This window comes from Lactuca saligna, chromosome 2 (assembly GCF_052625555.1).
Source record: "Lactuca saligna cultivar CGN05327 chromosome 2, ASM5262555v1, whole genome shotgun sequence".
Taxonomy (NCBI): domain Eukaryota; kingdom Viridiplantae; phylum Streptophyta; class Magnoliopsida; order Asterales; family Asteraceae; genus Lactuca; species Lactuca saligna.
The window spans coordinates 51,548,660-51,555,928 of record NC_136418.1 but is presented as its reverse complement, the minus strand read 5'-3'; the positions used below and the strand labels follow the sequence as shown (position 1 = coordinate 51,555,928).

The 7,269-nt window shown below is 35.3% G+C and overlaps 1 protein-coding gene across 1 annotated transcript; it reads left to right on the top strand.

Moving 5' to 3' along the window:
• The first annotated feature begins 3,595 nt into the window (after positions 1 to 3,595).
• LOC145029719 (putative disease resistance protein RGA4) lies at positions 3,596 to 6,991 on the top strand. The gene is made up of 2 exons (XM_078978197.1): positions 3,596 to 5,225; positions 5,355 to 6,991. Exons 1-2 carry the CDS (start codon positions 3,639 to 3,641, stop codon positions 6,843 to 6,845), a joined length of 3,078 nt encoding a protein of 1,025 aa, XP_078834323.1. The 5' UTR covers positions 3,596 to 3,638; the 3' UTR covers positions 6,846 to 6,991.
• Positions 6,992 to 7,269: the final 278 nt, after the last annotated feature.

Genomic DNA, 7,269 nt, shown 5'->3' with positions numbered 1-7,269 from the left:
TATAATTGTCAATGATTTAAAGCAAATAAGCTAAATAGATCGAACAATAAAAAGAAATATCATTGTTAAATATTGAAATTTGAATATTTTAGGGATGCAAATTCTTTTTCACAAAAATAGAAAGACTATTGTCACTGAAATAGGATAACAATACATACCCATAGGCTAAGCACTTCCTCATTTTAAGGTTTAATCCGAAAAAATGAAAAAAAAAATATAGTGGTAAATCGAAAAAAATGAAAATGCAAGGGGTAAATAAAAAAAAAAGAAATTTTGCAAGGGCTAAATTGGTAAAAATAGAAAAAGCCAAAAGCTTTTTTGTTATTATCCCAAATATAAACAAGCTAACTTTTTTTTCTAAATCCAATGACAAACAAACAAAAACCTTTCTGTCGTTGTGCGTCTTTGTTTTCAACTCACCATCATTGCCTCCCCACATATGCAATTGATAGAATAAAGTCTCCGATGATGATGCAATTGAGTTTTTGAAATACTGCTAACTATTTTTTTTCCGGTTTATCCTTGAGGCATGAGCCACGAGACGCTTTGTTTCTTTATTGGTGATCTTATCAGGTCACAAATTGGTTTTCTTTATGATGCTAATTTTACCTTTTTTGATGTCATCGATCTTTTTTTGAATGTGGTAATGCTTTGCAACAACAAATTGATCAGGGAAGTAGTGATGAGCCCTCTCTTTTTTATGAACACCAAGTGTTCGACAAAATTCCCCAATGAAAAGATATCCACAGATTCTATGCCCCCATTGTAGTGTTGAGGGTATACATATTCTTTGAGTTCTCCTTAAACAGCATTGCATTCATTTTCATTCTCATTATCATTAGATTACTTTTCAATTGGTGTTTGTCAGCATCATTGTGAACAATAGATTAATTTTCATACAAAGCTTTAGTCTCTATAAATTTACTATGTCCATATGGCATCCATATAGATACAAATAAATATGTGTTGAGGATAATGTCTTTCTAAACTATTTGGATTTTACTATATCAATGTACATCCTTTGGGAAACCCAACAACAAGACTACATGCATGAATTTCCTGATGAGATTTGTTCACTTTGGATTATACTAATCAAGATTCAGTAAATCTTTTTAATGTTACAATTATGAACTCCAGAAAGTAATAAAGGATTTCTAGACATGTATTTCATCAATGTAAACTTGGTTCTATTTTATTTGTTAGGAAGTTGTCAAAACTTTTTTTTATCCTTTCTGAAAATTATGAAATTAAAGTTATGTTTTCGTCCTTAATATATCATTATTTGTGTAATCAAAAGTTGGTAACTTTGAACTACTCTCATTTCTTCTTATTACAAAGAACAAGGTTAAATGCAAGAAATATCCTTTATGTTTCTATGAACTATTTTCAACTATCATTCCTTAAGATAAACCAAGCCCTATGTGATTATCATACATATCATTGCTCGTGTTGACTGGTCCAAATAAAGTTGCAGGTCCTCACCAAATATTTATTTATTTAACAAAAATCACTGATTTGAATACAGTTTCTATGTTAATGAATTAATCTTGAAATTGATTCTCATTAGATGTTTTACCTTTTTAACAGATAGCTTATTGGTGATTCTCGCCTTTTAACAAAGGGCATTGTTTGTTGAAACTTCACAGGATTATGTCCCTGCATTGAAATAGTCAGCAGTAGCAGTAGAGGCAGATGAAGCGTAAATTACAGAAATAACCCCGTTTAAGAAAGACAATTAATGGCTTTTAATGCTTTCGGATTATAGGAGTGACAAGAAGTGTAATTTTAAGTTCACACTGCTAAATCACGTTACATTATATCACATAATATTTGGGTTAAATGCAAAAAGTGGCAATGTGCTTCCATTGATTTGTTTATTATGGATTGTACTTTTATTTCTTCCTATTAAAACATTGGACTTTGAAAATTCTACTCAATGCTACCTAATAGGAAAAAAAAATTAAAACACAACGTTATAATCGGGCACATCTCTCATACTACAATGACTTAATGGACTTAATGAGGACACACCTTTATCTGATAAGCTATATATGGATGTTCCTTTTTTATTCAATGCAGAAAAAATGACTTAATAGAGAAATATAGGGAAATGAAATCTTCCCATTAGTGCTAACTTTTAGATAAATATTCAAACAGATTCTTCCTAATTTTTACAAAGCTTCAATCATATTCTACAGGGCTTCATCAGCAAGAGTATCAAACAACACAAAAGTTGGGTTGGAATGAACTATCAGAGATTGTATCTTTTAGAGTTTAGTCGATCACCGAGTGAAATTGTTAATGTGTTTGTTGCGTCACAAAGTAAGGATTTGAAGATGGTTGTGGCCTTGTATTGTTGATAAACAACAATGGTCTGAGTTTTATAATCAACCATGGTTTGTTATTTTTTTTTACTTTTGGTAATCATCTTGAAATTTGACATTGATATTTTTGTAATTGGTAGAAATATAATGAAACAGATAACTATGGTAAACCAAGATTTAAGATATGAAACATGCTATATCGATGCTTTCTACAGTTTTAAATGAAAAAATAATGTTGGGTCATCTTCCATTCGTAAAGTTGATTTCCATTCATAAACTAATCTCCATGCTAAGCTCATGTGGATTGATAAACTAAGCTGCCCGATAACTCTCTATTGGCTAATCTCTCAGCATGAATGCATACTGGAATAGACATGTCCTGTTTTCCACCTTCCACCTTGAGCTAAGCAATTGTATTTTGTTCTTCCTGATCATTATTCAATTTATAGCAATTTGATCAATTTATAGCAACCTACTATCTAGTTAGAGGCACAGTAGTTATAAGATGGCATAAAAGGAACGTAGGATGCTATAAAATGACATAAATGAAAAGTACGTTGATATAAAGAGAAATAAAGAAAATATTTTTACTCAATTTATACGTAATTTTTGTTTAAAGCCACAGTACCTATAAGAAGGCATAAATAGAAAGCACATAAATGAAGAGGGAAAATAGAGGGGGGGGAGGAGGAGGAGGAGGTTGTGGGTTGGCCGAAAACGAGCAGATTCATGAAAAGAGTGGTGTTTACTGGTGGAGGGTGGCGGTGATGAAGGAGGGATGGTGTTGAGCATGAAGATGAAATGAGGGGTGGGGTTATTTGGAAAATTATATGGACCATTTATGTAATGTTGTCTTAATTAAGTTCTCAATTTCTCATTGATGCGATTAATACAAAATTTCCATATTCTAGAGAAATGGAGTTAGAAAAAAAAATTAGGGCTTAAAATCTAAAGATATATATATTTACATATCATATATATAAAAACAAACAAGTTACAAAGATCAATATAAAATATGTATTATATATTAACAATTAAAACATAAAATATTATGATATATTAATATGTTAAATAAATAATAACAAAGTAATATAAAAAGAAAAGAAAAGAAAAGCAAGTAGTTGTTCTAAACTTGTAACATAGGAAAGATAAGCTCAATTCCTAGACACCTTCCAATTCGATACCATTTTCCACTACACACGCCAACAAATGGATTTCCTTTTCCACTCATTGAGTCTCTACCAGCTGTCCAGCTCTTAGACTCCGTCACATTCTCTCTTTCACCCTCTTTTCCTCTCTCTTCTCAACAGTGAAATGGCCGAAGCATTAGTCACTATTGCTGCTGAGGGGATCCTGAAAAAGGTGTTGTCTATTGCTGCCGGCGAACTCGCCATCGCTTGGGGTTACGAAGAAAAGCTGACCAGCCTTCACAGTAAACTGGAGATGGTGCGTGCCAAGTTGCTCGATGCGGAGGGGAAAAAGGAAACAAGGGCTGTAATGGTGTGGTTGAAGCAGCTAAAAGATGCGGTCGATGAAGCTGATGATGTGTTGGATGAGGTTGATTACGAAATGTTGAGGCGTCAAATAAAGAAACAAGATCGGATGGCAAGAAAGGTAGTGTGCCTTCCAAGCTTGAAAAAGTTTTCATTTCGTTATAAAATAGGTCATAAAATCCAAAACATCAATGAAAAGTTGCTTAAGATCAACACAGAAGCTAGCAGTTTAGGACTACAAAATCAACACCCTGCTTGCCCTGTTCTAGATCGTCTCTATTGGAGAGAGACTGTTCCAAATCAAGAAGAATTTAAAATTGTTGGGAGGGATAATGATAAACTCCATATCATTGAACTTTTAACCCAATCAAGAAAGGAAGAAAAAATTATCATTGTTCCCATTGTTGGAATGGGCGGGATTGGGAAGACCGCTTTGGCTAAGTCGGTCTACAATGATAAAAAGATCGAGCAACATTTTGATGTTAAGGCATGGTTGTGTGTGTCGGTTAAGATTGACATCAATGAACTTCTTGCAAAGATCTACGAGTCTCTTGCCAAAAAGAAACCTACCTCAGACTTAAGGACCAATTTAATTGAAAGCCTTAAAGAGCAATTGGCATCAAAAAGATATTTGCTCGTCTTAGATGACGTTTGGGTCAAAGAGAGGCCATATTGGGAAGAGTTTAGGAGTTGTATGCTAAATGTAAGCTCACAAAATGGAAGTGGCATTCTTGTCACTACACGGAAACATGAAATCGGAACTCATGATATGCACATGGATGCGTGTCATTTAAATGGTCTTTCTGACAATCATTGTTGGGACATCTTCAGAGAAAAAGCGTTTGTGGCAGGCACTTCAGTGTCCCCGGAACTGGTGAAGATAGGCGGCGACATTGTAGAAAAATGTGGTGGTTTACCGTTGCTGTTAAATGTAATAGGTGGCATGTTGGCACATTACAATGACATAGAAAAGTGGTTGTCCATAAAAAATAGCAAGGTTTGGGATCTAGAAGAAGAAAGGGATAGAGTTCAAAAGAACTTGGAACTAAGCTTTGATAATCTCCCAAATTCTATCGTCAAACAATGCTTTGCATATTGTTCCATCTTTAAGAAAGATACGGTCATGGAAAGGGAAGAACTGGTCCAACTTTGGATGGCTTTGGGGTTGGTTCAAGCAGATGAGGAAAGAAACAAGGCGATGGAGGATGTGGGGAATGATATTTTTCAAATTTTGGTTAGCAATTCGATGTTCCAAGATGTTAAAAGGGATGAATATGGTTACATCACTCGTTGTAGCATGCATGATCTGGTGCATGATCTTTCATTATCACTTTCAAAACATGAAAGCTTATGTCTGGAGGATGCGACTAATGATGATATCGCATGTGTTCCTCGGGTTAAACATCTCGCTTTTTACTAAGAACAGAACTATAAATTGGCAGCGGAGGTTTCTATGTTCATTGAAAGCAATACAGTGGCTAGAAGTTTGCGTACATTGTTCATAGAAGGTGAACTTGAGAAGAAATTTTCATTTTAGCGATTAAACTGCATACGAATCCTACAACTTAAATGTTATACATTACAAAAGTTAGACAATTCAATTGGAGGGTTGGTGCATCTCAGGTATCTGGATTTGACATATACGAGTATCCATGTTCTTCCTGAATCTGTTGGTAAATTATACCACTTGCAAACTTTGAAGTTGGCTGACATTAAGCAGTTTCCAGAAGCCATGAGAAATTTGATAAGCTTGCGATATTTCAAGTGTTACAAAAACATTCCTGCCAATATCGTAGGACTATTGACTTCTCTTCGAACTTTGCCTTCCTTCACAGTTCTTAGAAAAAAGGGACATGGTATAGAAGAGCTACGCCATTTGAATAACCTTGTTGGAAGCCTCTATATTTCACATCTAGAGAATGTTAGTAGCAAAGAGAAGGCTGTTAAGGCACACTTATCTAGAAAGAAAAAGTTATGCGAGATTGAATTCAATTGGTGTGTGGACAGTCAAGGCTCCACCAGAGTTGACAAGGAGGTATTGGAAGGCTTGCAACTCCCTGCAGATCTCAAAATATTGACAATTACTAGTTTTTCTGGTGATAATTTTCCAGAATGGGTAATAAAGATGGCAATCAATATCGAAGGGAAGGAGACGCCCCTTGACAAGCTCGTGTCACTCACATTATATGACTGTAGGAGCTGCCTCTCTCTTCCGATGCTTGAGCACCTACCACATCTTCGAGATCTTGTGTTGTGGAATATGGAGGACTTGACATGCTTAAGGAGTTCCGATGTTACGGGATCAACCAAGTCTTTGTCTCCATCGTTGAGATCTCTCGGGCTATATAATATGGAAAGACTGGAAAAGTGGATAGATGGAGCACCCAACAGCTCAAAAATGATATCTCCTGTCCTCGAGAAGTTGGTGATTGAGAATTGCCCAAACATTATTCTCTTAGATGAATGCCCTCTCCATCCTCTTGTTTCCTTAAGTATATTTTACTGCACAGGTCTGGCATCCATTAAGAGCATACAAGGCCTCACATCTCTTAAATCTTTAGTAATCGGCACTTGTCCAAGTCTTTCGGTAATAGCCAATTTGCCCAACGAGTGTCATTCTTTGAAGACTTTATCTATTAGACATTGCACCAACCTGACTTCCTTGCCTCATGAAATGTTCGACTATTTTACCTTCTTAAATGAGTTGGAACTTGGTCCATTCTCAGAAGAGGTGGATTCCTTCCCAAGTCTCCAAGGCATTGAGAATTTAAGGAACCACCTTCACTCGTTAACATTGTACGGTGTGGATCAGTGGGAGTCGATACCTGAAGAAATACAACACCTCACCTCACTTACTCAGTTATACATATTTGGATTCGGAATACGAGAAGTGCCTATGTGGTTAACCAACATGTCATCAATCCAACATTTAATTTTCTATAACTGCAAGGGGCTAAATAAAGAAACAGTTAGACGGGGAGCACCACAGGAAGCAACTGTTGTCAGATTAAATGATGAAGAGTGTTAGAAGTTAATTAGCTATTTGAAGTGTGTTGGTGTATAGATAGATATCTTGTATCAGTCATTCCTAAGGACTATTTTAGCATCATTAGCAACAGAGATACCACAATAATTATTTTCAGGGTGAATTACAAAATGATAGATTAAGTGAAATACCACATATGACACAACTGTGAACCAAAATCAACATGTATTGTTGTGTTTATGTCAAAAGATGAAGTAATAACATAGACCTACAAATTAACAACACATACGTGTACGTCTCTATTAACAACCAACTTTCAAATCCTCCAACTTTTTGACAATCTCAGCAAATGCAAATGTCTCTTCACATCCAGCAATAAATTTGTGGATGCCACAGTGCAGGGCCTATCGTTAAGTTTTCACCAAATCCAAAACTACAAGAGGAGAAATTGTAGGTTAATGTATAT